At 52.7% G+C, this 24,263-nt stretch overlaps 11 protein-coding genes across 11 annotated transcripts; 4 read left to right on the top strand and 7 right to left on the bottom strand.

The window, feature by feature from the left end:
• Positions 1-240: 240 nt before the first annotated feature.
• LTHEOB_11798 (Dihydrolipoyllysine-residue succinyltransferase component of 2-oxoglutarate dehydrogenase complex) lies at positions 241-1,744 on the bottom strand (the record flags this gene model as incomplete). The annotated part of the gene is made up of 4 exons (XM_035508593.1): positions 241-357; positions 406-588; positions 787-1,110; positions 1,226-1,744. The coding sequence occupies 4 exons, from the start codon at positions 1,742-1,744 to the stop codon at positions 241-243; spliced, it is 1,143 nt and encodes a 380-aa protein (XP_035365631.1).
• A 2,168-nt stretch (positions 1,745-3,912) lies between these two features.
• LTHEOB_11797 (Fungal fucose-specific lectin) lies at positions 3,913-5,280 on the top strand (the record flags this gene model as incomplete). Its single annotated transcript, XM_035508592.1, has 1 exon — positions 3,913-5,280. The coding sequence occupies one exon, from the start codon at positions 3,913-3,915 to the stop codon at positions 5,278-5,280; it is 1,368 nt and encodes a 455-aa protein (XP_035365630.1).
• A 1,358-nt stretch (positions 5,281-6,638) lies between these two features.
• LTHEOB_11796 (Pyridine nucleotide-disulfide oxidoreductase class-2) lies at positions 6,639-7,956 on the top strand (the record flags this gene model as incomplete). The annotated part of the gene is made up of 3 exons (XM_035508591.1): positions 6,639-6,867; positions 6,926-7,756; positions 7,814-7,956. 3 exons carry the CDS (start codon positions 6,639-6,641, stop codon positions 7,954-7,956), a joined length of 1,203 nt encoding a protein of 400 aa, XP_035365629.1.
• Positions 7,957-8,585: 629 nt separating this feature from the next.
• LTHEOB_11795 (uncharacterized protein) lies at positions 8,586-9,165 on the bottom strand (the record flags this gene model as incomplete). Its single annotated transcript, XM_035508590.1, has 2 exons — positions 8,586-8,809; positions 8,868-9,165. 2 exons carry the CDS (start codon positions 9,163-9,165, stop codon positions 8,586-8,588), a joined length of 522 nt encoding a protein of 173 aa, XP_035365628.1.
• A 500-nt stretch (positions 9,166-9,665) lies between these two features.
• Positions 9,666-11,320, bottom strand: LTHEOB_11794 (uncharacterized protein; the record flags this gene model as incomplete). The annotated part of the gene is made up of 2 exons (XM_035508589.1): positions 9,666-10,487; positions 10,538-11,320. The coding sequence occupies 2 exons, from the start codon at positions 11,318-11,320 to the stop codon at positions 9,666-9,668; spliced, it is 1,605 nt and encodes a 534-aa protein (XP_035365627.1).
• Positions 11,321-12,702: 1,382 nt separating this feature from the next.
• Positions 12,703-14,442, bottom strand: LTHEOB_11793 (Glycoside hydrolase family 43; the record flags this gene model as incomplete). Its single annotated transcript, XM_035508588.1, has 1 exon — positions 12,703-14,442. One exon carries the CDS (start codon positions 14,440-14,442, stop codon positions 12,703-12,705), a length of 1,740 nt encoding a protein of 579 aa, XP_035365626.1.
• A 551-nt stretch (positions 14,443-14,993) lies between these two features.
• LTHEOB_11792 (Cellulose-binding protein) lies at positions 14,994-16,489 on the bottom strand (the record flags this gene model as incomplete). Its single annotated transcript, XM_035508587.1, has 3 exons — positions 14,994-15,014; positions 15,122-15,375; positions 15,433-16,489. 3 exons carry the CDS (start codon positions 16,487-16,489, stop codon positions 14,994-14,996), a joined length of 1,332 nt encoding a protein of 443 aa, XP_035365625.1.
• A 733-nt stretch (positions 16,490-17,222) lies between these two features.
• On the top strand, positions 17,223-20,285 carry LTHEOB_11791 (Secreted protein; the record flags this gene model as incomplete). The annotated part of the gene is made up of 5 exons (XM_035508586.1): positions 17,223-17,477; positions 17,531-17,687; positions 17,741-18,061; positions 18,111-18,433; positions 18,492-20,285. 5 exons carry the CDS (start codon positions 17,223-17,225, stop codon positions 20,283-20,285), a joined length of 2,850 nt encoding a protein of 949 aa, XP_035365624.1.
• Positions 20,286-20,447: 162 nt separating this feature from the next.
• On the bottom strand, positions 20,448-21,158 carry LTHEOB_11790 (Aconitate hydratase 1; the record flags this gene model as incomplete). Its single annotated transcript, XM_035508585.1, has 1 exon — positions 20,448-21,158. The coding sequence occupies one exon, from the start codon at positions 21,156-21,158 to the stop codon at positions 20,448-20,450; it is 711 nt and encodes a 236-aa protein (XP_035365623.1).
• A 680-nt stretch (positions 21,159-21,838) lies between these two features.
• Positions 21,839-22,876, top strand: LTHEOB_11789 (Sgnh hydrolase; the record flags this gene model as incomplete). The annotated part of the gene is made up of 5 exons (XM_035508583.1): positions 21,839-22,050; positions 22,104-22,238; positions 22,292-22,528; positions 22,602-22,771; positions 22,830-22,876. 5 exons carry the CDS (start codon positions 21,839-21,841, stop codon positions 22,874-22,876), a joined length of 801 nt encoding a protein of 266 aa, XP_035365622.1.
• Positions 22,877-23,395: 519 nt separating this feature from the next.
• On the bottom strand, positions 23,396-23,779 carry LTHEOB_11788 (uncharacterized protein; the record flags this gene model as incomplete). Its single annotated transcript, XM_035508582.1, has 1 exon — positions 23,396-23,779. One exon carries the CDS (start codon positions 23,777-23,779, stop codon positions 23,396-23,398), a length of 384 nt encoding a protein of 127 aa, XP_035365621.1.
• Between the last annotated feature and the right edge of the window lie 484 nt (positions 23,780-24,263).

Raw genomic sequence — 24,263 nt, 5'->3', positions numbered from 1 at the left:
ATGTTGATGTTTCAACACGCTGGTGGCTATCTTTGCTACTTTGATCGTCCGCACACCAAAGGTCAGACATTGTAGTTGCCATATGCACAGGAATAGGTGCCGTAATCAATGAGACTAAGAGAAAATAAATCACGCAACTGCCTTGTTTAATCTGATATTGCTATATGCCATCCCGCGTCTTGGAGGCAGCTGATGATCGCTACGCCATTATACGCTGCGCAACCTTTCATCACCACCCCTTTATTCAAGTAACATCGTCGTGGGATCCTCGATGTACTTCTTGACTAAGACCAGAAATGTGGTTGCTTCCTTCCCATCCACCAAACTATGGTCATAAGTCAAGGCGAGATACATCATCTGAAAAGCGTCAGCTTCCAAACGAACATCAATAGCCATCGTACTTACCGGCCTGATCTCTACTTTCCCTTCCACAGCTACCGGCCTCTCTTTAATCCCATGCAACCCCATCACTGCTGTCTGCGGCAAGTTAATAATCGGTGTGCCCATCAAACTCCCAAATACGCCTCCGTTGCTGATGGTAAAGTTTCCGCCTTGCAAATCCTGCATCGTGATTTTCCCCAAGCGAGCCTGCACTTCAAAGTCAGCACCTGTTCTGAGTCTAGACAGTATATCAAGTGACGCCCGACCTTCTCCGCCAATGCTGCGATCCCCTTCTCCATTCCCAATAAGCTCAAACTTTCGCAATTCCTCAATACCTGCCTCACAATATCAGTAATGCTACTACTTGCCAGCGGATCGTGTTGAGAGTAGGTTTTCAAGTCATACCGGCGTGACGAGCCCTTTCTCCGTGCTAACCGCGAAACTAATATCCACATAGTCCCTCCAAACCACGGTGCTCCCGACTCCATCACCCTCAATTGCTGCATTCACAGCCGGCACCTCGCGCAGGGCCAATGCACTTGCTTTTGCAAACGCACCCATAAAGCCCAAGCGGACGCCATGTGCATCAAGAACAGACGCGCGGTGGCGCTGGCGAAGGGCGATCAGAGCAGACATGTCGACCTCGTTGAAGGTTGTTAGCGCCGCGGCGCGGTTCTGCGACTCCTTCAGTCGTGCGGCGATGGTGGAGCGAATGCGTGTCATTTTGACCTGCGATCTGGTCAGCATTCTGTTATTTCGTGGTTAAATGGCGTTTTGTTTCTTTAATCTCCTTCTGGTTGGTTCTCCGTTTGAGAAAGTCTACAGAGCAGAAACAGCCACCTACCCTGGTTTCAGTTCTATTGGGCCTGTTCGAGGCAGGCGAGGGCGAGGAAGGCGACGAAACAAATGTAGGCACATCCGGAACCTTCAGATTCGACGTCGGCGGCGCAGACATCTGAGGCGTCAAAGAAGCCGTGGACGGTTGTGCCGCCGGTGTGGCCCCGACTGTGCTTTTGTCCGGTTGCTGTGACGCCTGATTTTTCCTCTCGACCTCCTCAACTGGCGCAGCCTTCTGCGCCGGCGCCAAATCCCGTTTATCCTCCCTGGAGCCACCACTCTCTGCTTCTCCAGTGCCCTTCTGCTCTATATCCATACCTGTGTCAATCCTACAAACCACTTGATCGACACTCACCACATCCCCCTCCCCAACGCACATCTCCACTATCACACCCGCCTCGGGCGTGTTCACTGCCACATCAATTTTGTCCGTTTCAATGCTCGCAATCTCGTCATCCACCTCCACGCGATCGCCGATCTTCTTCAGAAGAGAAGCAAGCGTGCCTTCGCTGATCGACTCAGCCATCTGCGGGACCTTGATTGAGATTATCGGGGCGGCAGCGCGTGTGCCAGTTGTAAAGAAACGGCAGCCGTGGTATTTGGAGCATTGTTCGAAACCGAGTGATTGACGGACGAGACATCGAGGTTGGGACGGTAGCGAATGCCGAGTTGACGCCCAAGTGCGAGAGATTGACGCGTTTGCGTTTGGAATTGGTAGGGCGAGGGAACGTGAACTGTATGGAGAAGCAGACACATGGTACCTCGCTGCAGTGGCAGCAAAAGGCGGTTTGGCGATGCAAAAGGTTCGTAGGCGCGCCATTGCAATGTGTGAAGTTTGGTTGTCTCTTGGGCTTACAAGGCAATGGTTGGAAGGCTTGGGGTGAACGGACAATTAATTGAGCATCTCGGCATACATAAAAAGCGGCCGTTTTCCAATTTAGCCTTTGAATATCGTTTTGACCGGGTACGCCGGTCTTTCTCGGGGGATCTTATGCGCTTCGGTTTTGCTCTTCGGCGCGTTGTTGAAGACGCCGACGGGGGTCCTAAGGCCGTCGGCAAGACAAAAACTGTCGCCACTCAGTGCATGCCTCATCCACCGCAATCAGCGCGTTCTAAAGTGTATAAGATCGTCCAAGAGGCTCGCATGATCTATCCGACCAATCAAGATGCTACTGCTTTACGAGTGCATATCATCACGGGATGAGCACTACGACCCTCGATTGTTCCGTATAAGTAGCGGCGCAATGATTTGAGAGGGAAAGTTCAGTCATAAACTTATTGTGTTTGCATCGTTGGCCAGGTAGAGCTTTCATTAAGCCCTGTGGGATGATAGTTGCGGGGCAGGACAATTATTGTCACCATTCAGCCTCTAGGGTTGTTGCAGGCTTGACTACTCCACGCTAAAGATATTTCGAGCGGTTTATCCGAGGTAGAAACACGAATACGATTGGTAGACCAATCATACCGAGCTAATCATGTCAGAGTCAAGATTGACTGCATTCCCGGAGCCAAAAGCCTTGGCTGTAAGCCGGGGCGGTTTGAGTGCTCGGCTGACAGTTAAGGTGGCTGTGAATGGCATCTTCCTTACAGCCTGGAGTTGTTGATTCACGAGGTTTGGCCATTCCAAGAGCAATGTTGATTGTGCAGGCAAGCCTTGGGGGCCAAGATGCTTATTTTCATAAGACAAGGTCCGCTCGCGAGCCTTGACAGACCGTTAAGTCTCCGATTTCCTCCAGGACCCTCTTTAAACCCAGATCGTTCAGTAATTTCCAGCCAAGTGATGAATTCCTCGTCGAAACCTTCCACCATGAGCCATTAGATTACAAAAGAGTATCTTGTTCTATAGGAGTAGCAGAATATTAAAGGATAAGCTGTAAAGACGCTCGTATTAGTCAAAGGTTCAGGCCTTTCCTTACCTACGTCTCAAAAGTTTTCCATCTTTCAAGTAGGTACTTCACTTGATTCAAATACTGGATGGCATTGGTCAAGACCGTTACGACCCATCCCCTCATTGCGAGTGATATTGCCATTATCTCTGAGGAGAGGTACCATCGTGTCCATGACTAATTTCCTGGACGTGGCTCCTGTGGTCACAGTCTACACTCTCCTATCAGAGTTCTGACTCAGCGGGTGCATTGAAGTCTATTTTTAACTCTCTTGTGTCCTACCAATGAAGTTTCTCTGTGTGATTTAGTTCATATACACCGCTGTCGCACTTCTCCCGTAAGGGATCTTAGTGCTTACGGCCCTTCTTCCTGTGCGGACTTTTTTCCGTTAAGCTCAGGCTAAGCTTTATCCAAGCTCATTGATCTGACCTCACAGCATCACGTCTCGAATACTAACTCTCAGAACCCATACTAACGTTACGGAAATTGTAAAGCAAGGAGTCATACAAATAAAAGGCTACTACACGAGATTCGAGAGAATTACAGACCACAAGTGAATTCCGTTTCCCACATAGGGTGTTTAACGAAAGGTCTGGCCGCAGGGAATTGCCCGTGCGTAGGATTTGGCGATATGTTTAGTGTATCGTGGCGTGCCCAAGTCTGGCGCTAAAGAACCATGAACTGTCAGCACGGCGGTGAGCTTCCGCTCGAGAATATTCTTTTCTCTAATTCTTTTGTACCATATTCCCCTGGATCATATATTTTCTACATAGCCCTTGCGTTTTGTTTCAAGTCAAGCATTCTGGGCATGAGGGAAAACATGGCGCAAGAATACAGCACCCTCGAGGTCTATAGGCCCGAAGCATCACCACTTCCGGAGGCTGTTCCTGGACAGTTCTACGACCCTAAATTCGCAGATGCAAAACAGCCACCGAGATACTCTTCACTTCCCCAGGTCATCGACAGCACCCCGCCGGAAGTGTACTATACACAAGGATCCACTCTTCCGCCGCCAGCTCCGAACGACCAGTCAGAACAAGACAGAACCGTGTGTGGTCTGAAACGGAAAACGTTCTGGATCGTCTTCGCAGTTCTACTCGTAATAATAATAGCAGCAGCCGTCGGCGGCGGCGTAGGCGGCGCACTGAGCAGCAAAAAGAAGTCCTCTCCGCCATCATCAACCAATTCCACCACCACCACAAGCGACCCCATCCTCCCAAACTCGCGCATAGCCGCCATCAACTACACGGACGCTTCCAACGTCGTGCACCACCGCGTCTACTTCCAGGGCGCATCGCTCGCCCTCTACCAGTCCGACTTCAGCGCCGCGACCAACAACTGGACCGTCTCGCGCGTCAACGTCACCGGCAACGTGACGGCGCTGCAGGGCACCGCTCTCTCGGCATACGCGTACTACCATTCAGCCGCGGACGTCGACTTCCACCTCTACTTCATGGACGCCAGCGATGGCACCTCGGTCCGCGAGTTCTATTCCACGCTGTCGAACAGCACGTGGGTCCTCGGCGACGGCGACGCCCGGCACGTCGCGCGGCAGAACTCGACGCTGGCCTCGTACGGCCGCGCATGCTCCGTGTGCTCGAGCAGCAACTTCTACATCTACGAGGGCCCGGACGGCGACGGCTCGGCGGACGCGGCCTTTCGCACCGGGGCCACGTCGTGGCCGAGCGCCGAGTTCCTGACCGGCGTGGTCGAAGGCAGCGCCGTTGCGACGGCGCCGGTGCCGCCGGTGGCGGGGAACGCGAACGCGCAGGTGGCGGTGTACTGGAACAATGGGGAGCTGAGGGAGATGTATTACAACGGGAGTGCGTGGGTGTATACGGGCGGGCCGAGCGGGACGGAGTTGGATGCGGGCAGCGGGATTGCGGCGTTGACACAGAATGTCGATGATGTGTTGTTCGTGCAGGTGCTGACGACGTCGAATGCGGTGACGATGGATATGTGGAATGGGAGTGCGGCGGAGTGGTCGTCGCGGAGTGCGGGGCTGGGGGCGTTTGACGATGTGGTGGTGCGGTCGCCGATTGCTGCGAATCAGCTGGGGATGATTTATATGTGGATGGATGCTGGGAATGGGTCAACGCTTGCGGAGTGGAAGATGACGAATGATGGCACTGATGTATCTTTTGAGAAGGTAGGACCTGTTGGACTAGAGATGTAAATAGTAATATCCATTCTGACACCCTTTTGCTCGCTTTGAAGTCATCCGGGGATAATATAAATGTGACCTGAATGTCCTTGGTAATCTTCATTCACCAGCTCACTTCTTGTTCGTTATTATGAATTCATGTAGGCTACGTGTACGTCATCCCCTCGGCATCTGTTCATGAACAAGCGGCGCACGGAGCACCTCCCAAGCATTTCTCTAGACATGGAATACCGCTGTTGGCAGGCGCGATCGACTAGGGGTGTATTTAGTGCTTTTCTCCGGGTAGTTGATACATCACCCGTTCACCATCCTCGCCTCAGTCAGCCGCACAGCGTGCCTTCTTCCCCCACTCGGGTACTGAGGGCGTTCAGTTGTACTTGTGTAATGTCCACACGACGTTCTCGGCTCATTACATACAATGAAATTGCGGAATCATCCTGGATTTATTTCTCGATGACCTTCTGACCACGAAGAACCCGGTCTCGTTGTGTATCACGTTTTGCATGTCGCCAATATCTGTGGATGGGGATGTGCCCGGATCGGGGTTGAGATGTTTAGGTTGTCTCACGTATCATTCACCCTGGAAGATACGTCTGACTCCCTTAGCTTGATTGGCTGGTCATGGGGCGTGCCACGACAGATGCCGGAGCCCGATTAAGCGGGAGAGGTATCCTTAAAAGCTTGGGAAAGAAAATTTTTTGAAAGACGTGCGCAAGAGGCCCAGGCTACACGACAGAGACTATCGAGTCAGAATACGAGGGAATGAATTGGCATAAAGGGTTTGCCGAGGACCCATATATACTGAGACAGAGCTACGAAGACTCAAGAAGCTAATGCAGCTATTCAATCTTGCAAAAGCAATCGGAGGCGATTCCGGGGCTTAGGAGCTATGATAATTGAACAGTGCGATTTCGTTATAGTTAAACCTCTCTCGGATCTCTCGAGTAAGTTAAATCACGGACGAAAGCAAGGACCCGTCTGCACGTAGATGCACAGATGCATGCGTGTGTCTTTTCAACAACATTGCCTGCATCGTCCTACGAGAAAGAAGTCGGTGAAACCAGCAGTTCAACCCCGCTTGCTTGCAGTCTGTAGGTATGCGTGTCCTGAACCAATTAGGGGAGCCGAGTCATGGTCACGCAAGGTTCCCAGCACGTCATGGCTGCATCTCGGGAAGCATGGGACGCACGGCAGATCAGACGACCGATCGGGAAACTCCAGAACAGGCATTCCAACATGAATTCAGCTCTACATGCATGGCGCAATGCGTGATCGTATGTGCGTGCTGCTAATTTGCTTTCTTCTAATAAATGCGACAAGCTCCACGCCTTTCTGTCTTCAGCCCGCCAGCAGATCTGCCTCTTTTCGCCATGGTTCGTCTTGCCTCTCTTTTGCAGCTTGCCCCGATCACTCTTTCTTGGGGAGCTGTCCTTCCTCGTCAAGTCCAAGAATACGATGCCATCGTCATAGGAGGCGGACCTTCTGGCCTGAGCGCTCTCAGCGGTCTCGCTCGCGTGCGGCGTAACGTGCTCCTAATCGACTCGGGCGAGTATCGCAACGCGAAGACCAGGCACCTCCACGATCTGATCGGCTTCGATGGTAATTTGAACTTCCTTGTATACCCCCGGGATCTAAACATGCTTAAACCCCGCAACAGGCGTCACACCTGCATACTACCGCTGGGCAGCCCGCGAGCAGCTCAAGCACTACGACACGGTCAGCTGGACCAACGGCACGGTGACGAGCGTCCGACCCACCGGCAACTCGACCTACACCTCCTTCACCATCTCCTCGACGGGCCCCGACGGCAACTCGCAGCAGACGTACCAAGCGCGCAAGGTTGTCCTCGCCACGGGCATCCGTGACCTCATCCCCTCCACACCCGGGCTGCAGGAGAACTGGGCCCAAGGCATCTTCTGGTGCCCGTGGTGCGACGGGCACGAGCACGCGGACCAGACGCTCGGCCTGCTCACGCCCTTCTCCGAGGTCGCGACGACGCTGCAGGAAATCCTCACGCTGAACCGCGACGTCGTCGCCTTCGTCAACGGCACCGACACGCCCGAGAACCGCGCCGCGGCCGCGAAGGCGTTTCCGGAGTGGGAAGCATACCTGCAGCTGCACGGCGTGCGCATCGAGAACCGCACCATCGCGAGCTTCACGCGCCTGGCCGACGGCGAGGACGCCTACGACGACGCCGACCCGAGCCTGCCGACTGTGCCCGAGTACGACAGCTTCCGCGTCGATTTCACTGAGGGTGAGTCCGTGGAGCGCGCGGCGTTCTTGGTGTCTTTCCCCAAGGAGCAGGCGTCGGACGTTGGGGCGGAGCTGGGCGTCACGCTCTACGGGGACCGCTTGTTTGCGAACCAGTCGGCCGGACTGATCACGAATGTGCCGGGCGTGTACGCTGTCGGCGATGCGAACACGGACAACTCGACCAACATTCCGCACGCGCTGTGGAGTGGTAAGCGGGCTGCGGTCAGTCTGCACGGTAAGTTTCGCCCCCTTCGATGAGCGAAATTTGGCGACAATGACTGATAGAAGCTAGTGAAACTCGAGCGTGAAGATGGACAGATAGCACTCGCAGGTGGAAACTTGACGAAGAGGGCAGATTTGGATGTGAGGTCGCTTTGGGAGCTCATGAACGACGAGCCTGGCCAGGCTCTTTATGCCGGAGAGCTTGACCAGTAGCTTGGTGGTGCAGAAAGGGGGTGAGGAAATGCTAAAAAGGTGTTAGCCGTAATGATTAAGTTCAGGTGTGCTGCAGTGCCCGGTATGGGCAAATTTTCGTTGCATCAATGCAATTCTCATGAAGATGCATATCTTGTGCCATCTTTGTGCACTCTTAATTCTGGTCCTTCTCATTGAGTGATATACTGGCTTGAAAACTTTATAAAATCGAGAAAGCGGCTACTCACAGTATGCTGCTAGCTTTGCTGATCAGTGAGCCCGATTCACTTCCTCTGCCTCAAGCCTTTTCGAATGGACTGATTTAGTTTTATCGTTTTTAGAGCTCGCCACATGCACAGCACTCATCTTGCCGACCGCAGGGAATAGATTCCCATTGTATTGTTCATCCAGGAAGGGGAATTCCGGGAGGTTGAAGACATCTTTGGAAAAGGTATCAGTGTAATTTGCCGCGTGGGATCCATTCTATCTCGCGGTCTTTAGCGGTCTTCTTTTTCTCTTTTTCGTTCCGTCTCTCTTTTACCGTGAGAGAGCGGTAATAGTTTCCTTCTCTTCCCCGCATTCTCCGTAGTCTTGCGGATCTTCGTAGATCGTGGCGCCAGCCCGTAACCTTATAGATGCTAACCCCACATTTACCCAAAACTCGGGAATATCTTTCTCTTCTTCAACACAGGCTTGAACGTCGTATCCTCTTCGTGTCTGCCTGTGACACACCCCTCGGCGTTCGCCGCGCCTTCACAACACTCCCACCGAAACTTCTCCGGGTATTCTTCGAGATTTTCTTGCGTCTCGACCGGCCCGTGGCAGTCCTCATCATGGTCGGGCCATTCATCTTCGATGGCCTCGAGCGCGCCTGCTGACAAGCGTCAACTTACCTTTCAGTGGAGGTCATGCGGCAAGGAATTGACACGCACCATCGTGGCTTTTACAAGACCCGTCGTCGTTCTTCGTCACGTCAAATTCTTGGTTGCAGGTCTTGCATGTTGCGTAACGTGACCTCTGTCTCTTCCTCTCCGTTAGTGCCGTGACATCGAGAGCTCTTCTGCTGTTGCTGTTTTTCTCCTCGCTCTCCGTCGCCTCTTCATCGACGAGGAGCTCGCGCTCTAGGACACGCTGGGCGATGGGTGAGGCGTTGCAGAGGGTCAATAGGACTGATTGGAGGCGTTCAAGATGTGCCTGGTGGATGGCGTGGCTGAGGGCTGGAGAGGCCATGTTCTTCCAGACAATATGGAATATGTGAGGGTTTGTACGGTTCGATTCGACGAGAAATCGAGGTGAAAACGCGTCGATAAAATTGAAAAAAAGAACCGTGCTTTCTAGAACTTGATGGGAAGGAAAACCCCGCGCGTGGCGCGATTTCTGACCCGAAACACCAACGCGTTGTTGGCCTGTGCACCGTGTCTTGGCATTTCACGTCTTTTAGTGTTCGCCTTCCTGGGGATAACAATTAGTTAAGACTCCTCTTCTCTCTTTTATTGGGCCTAGCGAACGTTAGTACTCTCAAAACTCTCCGACAAGCTCAGCGCCGGCAGCACATGCGACCCCCTATCCGGAAAACCCCGCTCGAGAACTGAAACTTCAAACGAAAAGTCTATTGCGGAATGCATTACATTATTATTACATGCTCGAGACAAGGATACGTGTCATTAATCCAAGTCTGGCTATTCGTAAGGTACTGCCATCTCCTGATCCAGGTCTCTCAAGTGAAGACTCTAGTCGATCTTGAGATGGAGTATCCAGTCATGATCCACGCCACCGCTGGTCGGAGGCACGAACGCCTTCCGTCCCGTCAGATCAAAGGCCGCATTGCCCGTCGTGTTGCGGTACTCGCCCTGACGCGGGTCGTACCAGCGGGCGCTGGCAGAAGCCTCGTCCTTGCCGAAGTGCCCCGCAAGCGCACCGAGGTCAAGATCGAACGCATCGCCGTAGCCGGCGTAGACCCAGTACTGCGAGTTGCTGGCAAGGCCAGCCACGTAGCGGTTTCCAGTGTAAGTGAGGACGTCGGCCTCATCGCTCGGGCTGAGGATGAAGCTGCGGTTGGGCTGCAGGCTTTCCAAAGTGTCCCTGTCCAGAGTGGAGAAGAGCTTCTGCACGTAGCCGGACTGCGTCGCACCGGGGTAGCGCAGGGCGTCGCGCCACGACTCGTTGGTCGGCTGGGCGATTTGCGGCTCGATCCAGAGGTCGGCGCGGGCGAGCTGCTGCACCGGCGCGTACATCTGCCAGATGGCGTTGGCGCCGTACGTGAAGCCGCACGATCCGCTCAGGTAGGCGTTGTAGAAGCCGTGGCGGACGTACGACGCGTTCCACAGCGGCCTCGATGTGTTGAATCCGACATATGCTCCCTCGTAGTGATTCTCCAGGTCGATGACGGGGCCGGCGAAGGCTTCGCGCATGTCGATGATGTTTTCGTAGTTCGCGGTGCTGTCCCAGCCGGTCATGACGTCGAAGTGGGTGTCGACGGTGTTGTTGTCGGGGATGTTGTGGCCGGATTGCACGGCATCCATCGACACTTCGCCGAAGCTACCGTTCATGTACTAATAATTGTTAGTCAAGAACAGGCTGGAGGCCCTGGATGTTGACTTACGTTGTGACCGTAAGGAAGGCCGGTGTCAGGAGTCGACACCCACATGTTGGTAGGGTGCCATGTGTAAAAGGGCGTGAAACCGGCCTTCGACTCAGCTACCTTGAAGCCCTCGACCATGCGTGTCCATACGGAACGGGTATCAGTGATGGGGCCGAGCAAAGTCGTGGGATCGATGGTCGGGTCCTCTCTGAAGGCATCCTGTGCAGCCGAGGCGTTGCAGGACCAAAATCCGTTTGAATCACCGCCGATGATCTTGGGCAGACCGGGGTACCGTTCACCAATATAGCTGCCGAAAGTCTCTGCCGAAGTCTCGTTGAAAATGATGGGACCGTTGTGCCATCCGCAGTTGACCCAGCGGCCCCAGGTGGGAACGAGAGCAATCAGGATGCCGTACTCGGCGGCCCGCTTGACTGCCCAATCGACATGAGCGAAATAAGCCTCATTGGGGCGTGTCGGGTCCGCGTCGTGCAACGCAAGCTCGCCGTAGAAGTTGGGGAAAGTAGTGCCGTTCAACTCGGAAAGGACGACAGCCTGAACGACATTGAAGCCTTTGCTCGCGCGATCCTGGAGGTAATAGTCGATGTCACTGCGGTTGAGGCGGTGGAACAGTTCCCATGCAGTGTCGGCCTGCCAGAAGAAGGGCTCTCCGCTGCTGGTCCGGTAGAGGTATCGGCCAGAGGCTGAAATGGAGAGGTGGCTCCACGGAACGGCCGTCGAGTTCTGTGCGGAGGCACACGCACCCCCAAGGGAAAGAAGAGCGAGGACCGAAGATGTTGGCCGCATCTTGGAAAACGACTCAGGAACAGTACCGATAGCGGTGCTAGCGGCGCTTCTCGCAATTTATACTCTGGCTTTGTGGGAGTTGCGCTTTGGCCAAAACCTGTCCCGGTGCCTGTCGAAAGACACGCGCGGGATACTGACCAGATGCCGTTTACCGGCTTGACCTGATTGCGGATTTAGTGGTGCGGAGAACGCCTTTTGTGGGGGCTCCATGCCGGAGAACCTAAGGCGGTCAGTCTTGCAGTGGGCCTCGGCCTTCAAAGGGTCTGAGCACTCGGAAGGGGCATTTGTGAGAGCACTATTTTTCTGCCGGTCCCGAAAGAGGCCCGATGGGGCTGCGGTTGGTCGTGAGTCTGGTGTACATGACGCGAGGAATTGAGGGGTACTGAGGCGGCTTTTCAGTTGCATCTGCAGAGTATCCTGGCGCAAATCCCAAACGTCCTGAAGATGTGCGATGCATGCATGAGAAGGAGTGTGGGTGCCCACGGAGCCCCATGGTGGGGCAGGGACGGCCGCCGGCGAAAGGCCGGTAGACGTCATCCCACCTAAACAGGAAAGTAGAGCCTCCGGCGTACAAAATCGGCATTCACTTCCGACCGTCGGCCGAATCGCCCTCTATGAAGGTCCGAATCCCCCGTGAGAGATCGGGATGCCACAAAAACCTTCAACCAGGTCGACCCCTGTCCACTGCTTGAGAACATACGATGTCACTCTTGGAATCTTCACCAGCACATTCGGCTTTCACCGCAGCTAAATTCTCAGTCGATTCCCATATATTCGCGGCCCGAGAACCTCTCATGGCCGCATTTCAGGAAGGACGTGACCTGAGAGGTAGCCTAGGAGAACGTCGCCGGAGGAGATAGTACGAAGCGGTCTTAGATTATGCGCTGTTTCTGCCAGGCTGCAATTCAATCGCACCAATCCACTACATAGCTCCCAGATGCAGGCCGAGACACTACGCAAGATGCCCAGAAAACCATTCGCCTTGTCCTTCAAGTTGTTTTTCTTCAGTGCTTCGCCTTTCCCTTTCGGGATGACCCCTTTTCTCATTGCGGGGACTCTTATAGCAGAGGACAAGAGGATGTGACGCAGGACGGCGAACACGCAGCGAGAATTATTGCTACATTAAAAGTGTTATAGAGCAAGCTAGCTTCAGCACGGCGCATTCAACTCTCAATTGTTTTCAAATGTCTTTTTTTTTTAAACAAAAAAAGTTAGTTACAAGCTGCTCCGAATAATTGGTCACAGCAGATGCCTTCTACCCCACATCAAATCCAAATCCAAAAGAGAAACCGTGGAAGATGGGACAACATAGGCCAATTTCTATTACTATCTAGGATGCGTCATGTTCAGCTGATTCTTGCTTTAAATAACATTCTGCCCCGTCAAACGAACTGCTCATCGCCAATGTACTGCCCTTGTCCCTGATACCTCCATCGACTCACAAAGGCCTTGCTTGTCCCGTTACCTACCACACCATTACTCGTCGCGTAAGCCCCAAGAATCGTTCCTGTATACCCACCGCTAAGGAGGCTCCCTTCAGCATATCCTACAACTGCCATCTGGACATCATCTTCCTGTGACTCTGATGCCACGCCCACCGAAAAGGTGAAGTGCGTCACATTCGCCGCTCTAACTTCCAAGCGCACCAGATCACCCGCCTTGTAGCCAGCCGGGAGCGGTGCCCACACGTCTGATGGGACGGTGACGTTCTCGTTGCTGCTAAAAGCCTGTAGCCGCAAGCGTGGTTCAAGCCCATTGCCGTACGTGATTCCCATATCCACATGCCTTTTCTCGTCCAGGTAGGCAGCCACACCGGCCTCTTCACCCAGTGCAGCAGGCTCAAACAGCAAATCAACGCTGAACGTAAACAACGTGTCCACCTGCCTGCGCCCCACAAACGTAATGTCCTTGGTAAGGTTGACGTGAGTGGACAAGGGCGACGACAAGTTCCTCGGCGAAAGAGCCAACTGCAGCGCATTCTCTCGTCCCGGCGGAGATACGACGTAAGCCCCGTCCTTAGGGAAGCGCACGTGAACGAAGTGCTCCGGCAACGTAGTCCCTGGCTCAAAGTCCACCACATCAGGCGCGTCGTGGAAAGAACCCTCGCCAGGAAGACTACGGTTGTCCCGCGGCAGAGGCAGCGGGCCCTCCATTCTGCCACTCACGCCCTGCACCAGCGCCGGCCATTCGCCCTCCGGCCACGACACCGGGTACAGGACGGTCTCGCGGCCCATGGGGTATGTCTCGAACTCGGGTCCGCAGCGCATCGCTAGCGCCACGCCCCACCAGTTCCCAGCCGCGTCGTGGAACAGATCCGCGTGGCCGACGCTCTGGATGTACGACGAGTTGCTGGCAGCGGCGACGAAGGGGTTGCCGGCGTAGTTCTCGTACGGGCCGGTGACGTTGCGGGAGCGGGCGATGGCGCCGCGGTGCTTCCTGGCAGTGCCACCCTCGGCGACGAGGATGTAGTACCAGCCGTCCTTCTTGTAGAGGTGCGGGCCTTCGGAGGTGCCGATGCCGGTGCCGTTGTACGGGTAGCTGATGGGTCCGAGGGCGCCGGTCGACGTGTCGATGGTGGCGAGGCCGATGGCGGTGCCGGTTGCTGTCGCTGCAGCGCCGACGTAGTATGCTGTGCCGTCATCGTCCCAGAAGAGGCTTGGGTCGTAGCCGGCGAAGTCGAACGAGGTAGGGATGCTCCACGATGAGCTGTTGTACGGGTCCGTGGTCGTGAAGATGATGTTGTCCATCGTGAAATCGAGGTACGATGAGATGGCAACATTGGTCGTTATGAGGTAGAAAGTTCCATCATGGTAGCGGAGAGTCGGGGCGAAGATGCCGTCTTGTCCCGTTGGTGCTGATGCAAAATCTGGAATCTGCTCGCGCCGATTCAAGACGTTGCTGGCGAGCTTCCAGTTGACAAGGTCTTTACTGGCATGGATCGGAACTCCCGGGAATGCCGTGAAAGTTGAAGTAGCGCAGAAAAATGTCTGGTCCAGTTCATCAACATAGATACAACTGGGGTCCGGATGGAAGCCAGGAAGAACAGGGTTTGTGTAGTATGATGTATTAGTAGCACTGCTCCCACCTGCCAGTAGGAGAAGCGCCACAGAAATGATATCCATTGTAAAACGAGCGCGAGGAGTCAGATAGCTTGGTCCATCCAAATGGCCTGGTTGCAAGCTTTCGTGCGATTAAATACTTGGTAGAAATCCTAAGGGGGCAAATTACCGTATTCGCGTCGAATTTCCGTATCGCTGTTGAAATACTGCTGCTTGTGATCGGCCCACCCTGAATAAATGGTGGACATGCGCTTCCTTCAATGATCCAATAGGGATTAAGCAATGTGGATAGGCTAAACAGATGGGTACCTTTTACGAAACGAGATCTCGGAAGAGTGGCCATTTACATGCACATGCATTATACTTGGCATTCAAACAATTACCACCTACCATAGCACCGGATAAATGCGGCTGTGTGCCAGCCGTATACGGCTTAAAGATTTTCAACAATTTTAATAATTGTCACGTAGTTCCAATTGTCTCCGCTTCCAAGGCAAAGTGCATTTCAGCTATCGTAGAAGTGTTAAGGAACAACATTCAATGTGCACGTTGTCTGCCTTTTGATTTAAACTTCTGGAGTAATGAAAAGAAACACCCTCGCACTTCTTCAAGCCTCAGGAGTGAAGATAATACGCCTATAGCTTGTCAAAGCCATATCCCTCTTATCCTCCACAGAGAGAATTAAATGGAATTTCTAAAGAGTTAGCGACATATCTAGTAATGTAGATATATACACACTTACAAGGTCGAGAAGGCCAAGATTAGGCGGAGAAACCCGCACTACACTTCCATGCTCATCCAAATTCGTGACCGTTATATTTGGGAAGATTTCGGGAAGATTGCCATCCATCGGCGTCGTTACGTCTCGATAGCTAAACCAGTTGAATGTAAGCTCGTCGTTGTCAGGGTCCCAGGACTGGGAGGCATCGAGCACGATGGATTCTCCGGACTTGTAGCTAACTTCGAATGCTGAGGGAGCACAGGTCTTGTTGACAACTACAACGGGGGGATGATTGCTGTTTGAGTAGTTCCCTGTGATCGTCCACTGCATACGTGTGGCGAAGTCATACTGGTATGCCTTCCTCCAGCGCCAGATCGAGGCGAAGCTGCTGTAGTAAGTGTCCCCGCTGATCCCATAGACATAGTCCGCAGTGTTGGCAAAGGTCTGTGTTCGACCGGATGAGTCCACAAGGGTGTAGCGGCCGCCCCAACTACCGTATTCCGGATGTTCGGGATCACCAAGACCATTTTGAATGAGGGGGAGGAAGGAAGGGGTATCGCCCTCCATGATATAAGAGAAGTTTGGATAATGAGCTCCCAGGTCACCGATGCGAATGTGTTTCTGCAACCAGTCGTTGGTGACCAAAGAGCTGTCAGGTCCGCCCTTGTCAAAATGTCTGTAGTCCTCGCCGCTGATGCCATTCCACGTTGCCTGGCTGAACTCGGTAAAACCGTGGAGAGAAACAATGTAGAACAAGGCTGGGAAATTCTGTCGAATCCAAGAACCCGCATCGTCTTGATCTGAGATAGAATAGACCCGGAGTTTCTTGACGAAAGTGGCTGTGTCGTTGGTGGTCCTGGTGTTCTCGACCCGGAAAAGCGCCTCGGCCAAAACTGCCGCCCCACCCCAGATCGTGATCCATAGGGGCTTCTCAGAGTCGTCAACCGCATCAATCAGGGCTAAGGCCGCCTCGCTGGTGTTGAGCTTCAGTGATTCAAGGCCATACACCGAGTGGCCTTTGTAGACTTTGGCCAGGAGTTCTTCTGCTCTCGGAAAGGGAGCGCCGCTTGACGCATGGCTGTCGAGGTTTCTCGTAACATTGCCGTAAGCACTGATGACTGTACGGATGGTGGCTTCATCGGTGGCGTTCTTGAGAAAGGTAGATGTGACAGCAGCAATGCCTTGGATGTCCAGTTCATTGGCGTACACCAACAAACGGACTAAGCTCATTTGGTCGTCTGGTTCATTGCTGATGTCCGTGAGGACGAAAACACGGTGCTTCGAAGTGTATCTTGCATTCTCGCACTGGTTCTCGTTCTGCGTTGCGAATGAGACGTGGATAAGGAGGGCCGTAGTGAAAATGCACAGAAGCATACGCCTGAGCGTCATGGTGTCTGTTGGTAGTCGCAGGTGTGGAAAATGTGTGTTTTTTCACCATCTGGAAAATGTCACCGATATTTGTATCTCGCGGTTAGCTTATTCCAGAGAACGCTCGATGCGTTCCGTAGTCAGGGAGCTAAGCTGAGAAGCCCTTCAGCCCGTATTCAATGTAGATGTCATCACCGGAAACGCACCGCCAGTTTCCGCTGGCACACCTCATTTCGGTGGTGGATCAGAAGGTTTAATACGTATATTTGCGTGTTCTATGCGAATACGTAAATATATACTAGAAAGAATTATCCGTATCCACCAAAACGCAAATTCAGCTATTGGCTAGAGCTTTCCGCACACCATCGGCGTACTACTGGAATGCCACCAAAGTACGCCTCCTTGGAGTCAGGGGAAACCCTCACCTCACTCTTACTTAAGAATCAAGGCGTTCTTATAGTTTGGCATACTCTCTAGGACAATCTGAAAGATTGGCTTGCAGGGGGACGCTGCAATATGAGATTCATTTTACTCTGTGCCCTCGTTGCGGCCTCCAGCAACCCTAGAGTTTGCGCTGCGCAGGAAAGCAATGCTTTTCACTCACCGGATATCAAATATCGCCCGAAGTTCCGCTACTGGTTCGTATTTCATATTTCAATTTTTACCTCCAGCTTTGGTGAATTGATGTATCTCTTTGACCAGGATTCCGGATGCCAGTGTATCCAGCAACATCGTCCAACAGGACATTGCCTCAATGGCCATGGTTGGGGCCGGAGGCTTCGAGCTCCTGCCCTACTACCAGTACGGATTTCCAGAAAGTGATCGTGGCATTCCCACACCCACCAATTGGTCCGAATATGGCTTTGGAACAGATGCCTTTCGCCAGGTATTTTTGACAGCGCTGCAAGCCACGGAAAAATACGGCCTGTCAATGGATTTTTCTCTGGGCGCGAATCAAGGCCAAGGCTGTCCGGCCGAACCTGAATCGCCAGGTCTTGCAGTAGAATTGGTAAGCCCAAGACGAGTCAATTGAAGGACATCTCTCAACTCATACCATCACAGGCTTATTCTAATGTCACCGTTGTCCCTGGACACACTTTCAATGGCACGCTGCCTTTATCGAGGCAACCTGATAATCTTCTCGGAAGCATCATGCACAAACTTGAAGAGTTTGGTCAGCAAAACCTTTCTACGGTAGTGGCTGTAGAGATCAATGACCGTAAGAGCTGCGTAAAATACATGTCACTGTCCGGTTGAACTGACCACCGTCAGGCGTCGAGTCCCCAACAACCTATCCTACGAATATCCTTGGCCGTGTGATTGACCTCACATCACTTGTCAAGAGTGATCGGTCTTTGACTTGGACAGCCCCGGCAGGTAACTCAACATGGCGGCTTATGGCTTGGTATGAGCGGTATGCCAATCAGAAAAATGTTGCACCGGGCCTGAATGCCACCAATTACATTCAAAATGGCTCTTGGGTCGTTGATCATTTCAGCGCCGCAGGGGCACGGAAAATGACGGACTTCTTTGACCAGCATGTGGTCTCCGATGACCAATCAAGAAAGCTGTTGGCTGCAGTCGGAGGAAACGGTACGTGTAACATTCTCGTCCTACTCAGTCATTCACTAAAGGAATATAGGCTGGGAAGATAGCCTGGAAATGCAGAGCTCACTTTGGTGGACGCCAGATTTCCAGCAAAAGTTTCAAGAAGGACGCGGTTACAGTGTTGCTCAATGCTTGCCGTTCCTCATTACCAACAAGAATTTTTGGATCCAGGCAATCGCACCTTACGGGGAGATTTTCACCTCATCGGACCAATCGGTTACAGAAAACTGCATCGAGGACTACAGGACCACGTTGAACGAAGGCTACCAACAGTATCTCTCACACTATGTTGAATGGGCTCATAGTCGAGGTATTAAATACTCGGCTCAACCCGGTTACAACTTACCTCTGAATATGGTGAGGAGTTCAAGCGCGATCGTGGTCACATCTTTACTGACGGTGAATCATCCGACAGCTTGATGACGTACCGATCCTTGATGTTCCCGAGGGGGAATCTCTCGGCTTCAACAATATCCCGGACAGCTACCGGCAACTCTCGGGACCTGCTCATCTTGCTGGAAACTCTTTGGTATCCTCGGAATGTGGCGCCTTAGATGGAGCTCCCTACACGCAAACGATGAACGATCTGCTCTGGTCTGTTCGTCGCGGCCTCGCGACTGGAATTTCAATGAACGTGCTCCACGGTTTTGCCTACTCTGGCCCGTACGCCAATACAACCTGGCCCTCGTATACCACGTTTACATACAGGTACACAGAGATGTGGAACCAAAACCAGCCGACTTGGCAGCACATGAACGACACTATCATGTACATTGCCAGGAATCAATACGTTGCACAAATCGGGACGCCAAAGGTTGACCTAGCGTTCTACCAATATAGCTCGCCGTGGGCCGCCAAGGAGAGCTATCAGAACACAAACCTCCAGAATTTGGGATATACTTACGAATACATAAGCGCCGGAAATCTGCAGAGTGAAGACGCCGTCATGGAAGACGGCGTGTTTGCACGTTCTGGTCCCGCATACAAGGCTCTGATCTTCTCGAATCAGACGTCCATTACCCCAGCAGCGGCTACGAAGATCAAGCAATTCGCATTGGCCGGCTTGCCTATTTTCTTTGTGGGCAGTGCAAACTTGACATCCATCGGAAAGAAGCCTGGAGATGCTCAGAGCGTGTCTTCTACGATGGATGAAATACTTTCAGCCGGTCCAAATGTCCACACGGTAAACTCGGCAGAAGAGCTTCCAGAAGCGCTCAAAGCGGCGTCGATTCTGCCAAAGACCTCATTTCCTGATCCCATGGTCGGATGGTTCACCTTCTGGCGCAAAACCGAGAATGCCGATTATGTCTTCTTGTACAACGACGGGAGCGAAACACAGACTTCAGAGGTTATGTTCAATACTTCCGGAACCCCCTACCTTTTCGATGCATGGACCGGCTCCGTATCTCCTGTCCTTCACTACTCCTCAACCGCATCGACAATCTCGATTCCGATCACCTTGACCGCAAACCAAACAAGTATCATCGGCTTCGCAACATCTGGTAGCAACGGTACCTCCACGTTTCCTTCTGCACCTGAGACTTTCATTAGCTCCATGACCGGAGGCGTCAAAGGCCTCCGCTACAACGGCAGTGCCATTTTGGCCCAGGTTTCAGGCCCAGGCTCAGTAGTCCTGTCCTCCGGCAAGACCGTCAATCTCACAGCTTCTCCTCCTGACGTCTCGAATCTGACATCGTGGGATATCGCAATCCAAGATTGGCACCGCACAAACAACACCTTCAGTATGGACACTGCCATTGATCTGCATGCCTACACCAATTCAACCCTCGCACCATGGACATCTCTTGATCCAGCACTTACCGGTGTTAGCGGCATCGGCACCTACTCGACACAATTTGCTTACCCCACATCAACTCACGGCGAACCTCGTCTCGGTGCTCTGCTTCATCTTGGACCTATCTTGAACACAGTGCGTGTGTGGCTGAACGGAGAGATTCTGCCACCTGCGGATGTTAGCAATGCGGTGATTGACATAACGGAGTATCTCCATGTCGGAGAAAATAAATTGAAGATAGAGGTGGCCTCCACGCTATTCAACCGAGTTAAGGCGGATGGAAACTCTACATGGACAGCTGGCGTTACGGCGAATGAGGAGAACAGCGGGTTTTATGAGGCCAATGAGTACAAGGAATTTGGCTTGGTGGGACCAGTGTGGGTGGAATGGGTAACGGAGGCGGTCGTGGCCTAAAGAACTGGAGAATGGCAGCATACGTGCTTGTATTGATGAAGCTATGGATGGGCATTTTTCTGCATTGGTGAATTTCTTAGTGTATTGTTGTCACAAAGTGAAGCTTTATATTTATATAAACATTAAGCTGACGCTGGGGGCCCCGAAAGACATTTCTTCTTCCTATTCCACAAACTGAAAAGTCGAATCCTCAGTACGGTTCTCGAAGACCAGCTCAACCGGGTTGCACCCCAAGACCCACTCGGAACCCAAATCCGGCTTAGGCATAATCTCAGGCCGCATGCCCTCGTGCCAGTCAGACAACCGCTTCTCCTTCAGCTCGCCATTCAGGTCACCCCAGCACCACCACGTCGTCCCCACAAATCCGTCGTTGAGCTCCAGGCTCCAGGTCTCGCCAACGACGTCTTCAGCCTTCAGCCGGCCCTCGTGCAGGAAGACACGGGACAGCGGTAGATCATGCGCGACCTCGACCTCGCCCTCAGCAGGAATCGTCAGCAAATGCGTCGACAGCCGTTCCTTGAGGTCCGCGGGTGGCGGCGGGTTCCTGCGCGCTCGGTGGATGAGGAAGTGGCCTAGGTTTATGTGGCGATTTTTGGGGTCAGCGGTTGAGGTGAGTGAGGCGGTGCCCCTGGCGAGCGTGTCGAACTCGCCGTCGTCTTCTGGGTCCGAGGGCGCGAAGACGGTGCCGTCGGTGCAGATGGTGATGGCTTGGCCCGGGCGCGTCGTCTCGGCTATGCGCAGCGAAATGCGGAGCTGGAATTGCTCCGGCTGTTGTTGGCTGCTGACGGATAAAGTGGGGGAAGATGGCTTTGCCGTGACGGCGATGGTGGCCTTGCGGCGCTCAGGCGGGCAGATGCGCTTGACGAGAACCATGGTGGGTGGGATGGAGCGATGCTGCCTGGAGGTTTCGATTCCTCCAGGGTACATATATGGAAGCGAATATGCTTCGGGGGCCAAAACAACGTCATTAGTGCGCAGATCTCACCGCAGGCGGCAGTACACCGCCCTGCGGCACAGTGCTCAGCCATTCTTAATTCATACACGAAAGCCCCAAACCCGACCCCGAGTACCTAAACCCAACCTACGAGGACCCAAACCTGACCTCTCCACCAAAGCCCGCCGTTTTTCAACGCGTCGCAAACTTGCAACAAAATCAAAGGTTAATTTTTTTCCTTCATTATAATAATAATAGCTAAGTCTAGAAATATCTATTGCAGTAGAAAAATATTTTGATAAGAGAATGTCGACCTGCACAGACAAAGGATCGGGTCGGGGGCTTTCGTATGTGAATGGGGTCGGGTTTGGTAACCAACCCGATATTCTTCCATTCTCCCCTGCTGAGTTCTATTGTTGTCTGTCGTCCCGGTAGCTGTTGGTAATCAGCTGAAGAAGTCCTTTCCTACACTTAGAATGAAATGAATATCTTTAGCTCTGATGCTCAGGTATAAGAGAAGTGAATCCGTTATGAGGGAAGATTCAATCAACAGCTCTCATCGCAACGACATCAACCTCTCTGCCCAAGCCCTGTCTTCCATCATTGCAAACATCACAAGATGATTTCTCCCTTCAGCATGACTGGCCTCTCATGGGCTTTGCTCGCCATGACGACCGCCGTTAATGCCAGCCCACATGGCCTTTTCCGCCGCCTTGCAGTTAACTTCGTCGACTGCAGCGACGAAAGGAAGGCGAAGCTGGAGACGGCTCTTGCTGATGCTGCAGCTCTGGCAAATATCGCAGTGCTCGATATTGATACCTCAAGCACCGCGTAAGTTGTTCAGCTTCGTCAATGCTATTCAAGCTAACAATGTCTTCCAACAGCTTTACCCACTACCTCCGTGAAGAGGACGCAGACATGGCCAAGGGTCTCTGGAGTATGGTTGCAGCGAATAACGATCCCACAAATGCTCCATACACCTTCTCCGTCCGATGCGGCAAGCGGTGCCCCTCGGGAAGGTAAGATTCAAGCGCTACTTCTGCTCATTGGCATTGACCTGACAACATTGAAGTCTTGCCATTACCGACTCGGTCCCGCAAGACGGGAACACGCCGCGCGAGATGTTGATCTGTCCTTACTTCTTCAAGGCCGCTGAAACGAAGAACAATCTCGACTCGAAGAAGTATACCGCCGACGGATGGTGTAAGTCGGGCCAGCATTTCAGCGACTTCGAAACAGCAGGCCACACCATTCTCCATGAAATGACCCATCTCGATGCTGTGGGAAAGTCAGCTGGCTTGCCAGAACGGTCAGTGGCCCCTTCTCTTAACTTTTTGTTCCTTTTTCTTTTTGACTCGCTGCTGATCTGTCGGATATTACAGGGATTACGGGAACTTTAAATCCCACGGAACGGATGACTTGGACTCCAAACTTGACTATGTCGCCGCTGCTCGCGATCTTCTGAAGGGGTGGGTTGAGGACCCGGACAGCTTTGGTGATGATGCTCTGAAGCCATACCAGAATGCTGAGAATATTGCTGCTGCCGCCACAGGTGAGTAACTGCTGTCAAACCCCCTCTTGAACACAGAGAAATTAACAAGCTGTTGCAGAATGGTGGTTCATCAAGAGCTGCAAGTTCACTGAAATTGACCTCTGAGCTTCTCAAGTCACACTACATTAAGTGCCTGTGGCTGGAGGCTGTCCAGGCTTTCCTGGCCTCGGACAGAAGTTTTGGGTAGTTCTTTGGAGTTTAGATAGAATCGTCTGCTTTAGATACTAGTAAAGATACCACTCACTGCGATCAATCAAATTGAACAATCATTCATCGATTATGGCTACTTATTGTCTATCTCGTGAACAACAATACTCTTAAGCAATGAGTGGCTAGTGAGATGAACAGTAATTGCTGTTTCAGCAACCCAAAGGTTGCTTAAGAGGCTCTTCATGTACTCTTAGGGATGAGTAGACAACAGGTCGAAAGCGAGTAATCTTTGCTGGTACCAAGAGATTTTCAATTTGATTTTCTAATTTTAAAAACGAATGAATCAACCGTAAACACAGCGCATGAATGCTTCATCCTCTAAATGCGTGGCACCCAAGCCCAGATGCGCGCTTCCCAGGCTCAAGAGCTCGCCTCCAACCCGTTTGAATCATCGAGTCCTCCAAATGCATGAATTTAGACAACGTTGCAGTCAATGGTCCTCCCGTCCAGGCAGGCTTTGAGGGCCTGGGTCATGTCGTACTCGGAGCAGGTGGTGGGGGTGTTGAAGTGGTAGTAGCCCTGGCCGTTGTCGTCGCGGTTGCAGCCCCAGTCGGTGACGGAGCTGCCGCAGCGGCCGCGGATGTTGTCGAGGCAGCCGCTGCCGCACTCGTCGTTGTGGTCGTCATCGTTGTCGACCCAGATGTTCCAGCGCTTGTAGAAGCCGGCGATGTTTTCCGACTCGCAGGTGTCGTCGCGCTTGTGGAGGTTGTTCACGGCCTCGGCGGGAGTCGGGCTGGCGAGGGCGCCGAGGGAGAGGATGGAGAGGAGGAGGGTGGAGGTAATGGTGGAGGCGTGCATTTTGGCGGTGGTTGTTTGGCTTGGAGAATTGATTGAGGGCTTGATTTAAGGGCTGTTTGAAGATGGTAAGTGTGGAATTGGATTGATGAGTGCTGTTGTGATGGATTGGAGAATGCTCGAGATTCCGTCTCTACTTATACTTCGATGCTTCCATCCCAGCTGAAGGAGCTAAGAGCAAAGACGGTGTGATTGATTGGCATAATCTCCGTTCTTGAGAAAGATTAGCGAAGGAATAATGATGGAGGAGACGTTTCTGGCTTACAAATGTTGCTTGGCAGTCTCCGTGAGGATACATCCACAACGTGTAGGTAGGCTGTGCTTGGGGGCGGGATGTCTCTGGAGGCAAAAGGGCATGGTAGAGCTGACCTCTGTACACGAATCAGAGGTGTAACTGATTCAAAGACGAAAAAGGAAGTACAGTCTCCACAGACAAATGGGGTAATAGGGCCAAAGTCGTTGGACGAAAAAGAAGACAGGTCTAATT

Source organism: Lasiodiplodia theobromae (genome assembly GCF_012971845.1).
Source record: "Lasiodiplodia theobromae strain AM2As chromosome Unknown scaffold_53, whole genome shotgun sequence".
Lineage (NCBI taxonomy): Eukaryota > Fungi > Ascomycota > Dothideomycetes > Botryosphaeriales > Botryosphaeriaceae > Lasiodiplodia > Lasiodiplodia theobromae.
Note: the sequence above shows the minus strand (reverse complement) of the source record. Positions and strands in the feature narration are given on the sequence as shown.